Consider the following 1157-nt stretch of genomic DNA (forward strand, 5'->3'; position numbering starts at 1 on the left):
TATTTTTTTTTTTTTTTTTTTTTTGCTATGGAGTATCTACATGAGAATTATGAACTTCAAGACTCCTAATCTCTATATAAGCCTTTGTTCTTTTGTTTGTCCTGTTTTGCTTTTGACAGGATCTTCTGAATTTAAGATGGATTGACCTCAGTAGGTCGACATATTTGTTAGAAATTCCAGATCTGTCGAGGGCCAAAAATTTGGAGTATATAGATCTTAGTTTCTGTGAGAGTTTGCTCGAGGTGCACTCATCCATTCAACATCTTGAAAAGCTGGAAATCCTCATTCTTAGTGGTTGTAAGAATCTAGCGATTGTTCCAAAAAGGATTGAATCGAAGTTTCTGAGAATTCTTGATCTATCACACTGCAAAAATGTCAGAAAATGCCCTGAAATTTCAGGATATTTGGAAGAATTGATGTTACAAGGGACTGCAATAGAAGAACTTCCCCAATCGATTAGCAAAGTGAAAGAGATAAGAATTCTTGATCTATCAGGCTGCTCAAATATCACCAAGTTTCCCCGGATATCAGGAAATATAAAGCAGTTAAGGTTGCTTTGGACAGTTATAGAAGAGGTTCCCTCATCGATCGAGTTTCTGTCAACTCTCGGTGTATTGGAGATGAATTTCTGTGAACAGCTTTCTAGTCTCCCAACCTGCATCTGTAAATTGAAGTGCCTTGAACGACTTGAGCTAAGCTACTGCCCAAAACTTGAGAGCTTCCCAGAAATCTTGGAGCCAATGGAATCTTTGAAATGTCTTGATTTGAGTGGAACGGCTATTAAAGAGCTGCCCTCATCCATTAAATTTTTAAGCTGCCTTTACATGCTGCAACTCAATAGATGCGATAACCTTGTCAGCCTTCCAAGTTTCATTGAAAAACTTCCTGTGCTGAAATATCTCAAATTGAATTATTGCAGAAGTCTTCTTTCTCTACCAGAGCTTCCACCGTCACTAGAATTCTTGGAGGCAGTTGGTTGTGAATCACTGGAAACCTTATCAATCGGCAAAGAAAGCAATTTCTGGCACTTGAATTTTGCAAATTGCTTCAAATTGTATCAGAAGCCACTCTTGGCAGATACACAATTGAAAATTCAGGTCACTTTCTCTTCCTCTTCCTCATCGTGTCCCCCCCCCCCCCCCCCCCCCCCCCCCCCC

The 1157-nt window shown here is 39.8% G+C and overlaps 1 protein-coding gene across 2 annotated transcripts in view; it reads left to right on the forward strand.

Annotated features, from left to right (window-relative positions):
* LOC105111293 (TMV resistance protein N-like) overlaps nucleotides 1-1157 on the forward strand; it is a 5097-nt gene that overhangs the window by 2892 nt on the left and 1048 nt on the right. For both annotated transcript variants that reach the window (XM_011006601.1, XM_011006602.1), the window contains one exon: nucleotides 120-1097. In XM_011006601.1, the coding sequence (XP_011004903.1) occupies nucleotides 120-1097 (978 nt within the window). The remainder of the gene's footprint in view (nucleotides 1-119; nucleotides 1098-1157) is intronic.

Source organism: Populus euphratica, unplaced genomic scaffold (assembly GCF_000495115.2).
Source record: "Populus euphratica unplaced genomic scaffold, PopEup_1.0 scaffold461.1, whole genome shotgun sequence".
NCBI classification, from domain to species: Eukaryota; Viridiplantae; Streptophyta; class Magnoliopsida; order Malpighiales; family Salicaceae; genus Populus; species Populus euphratica.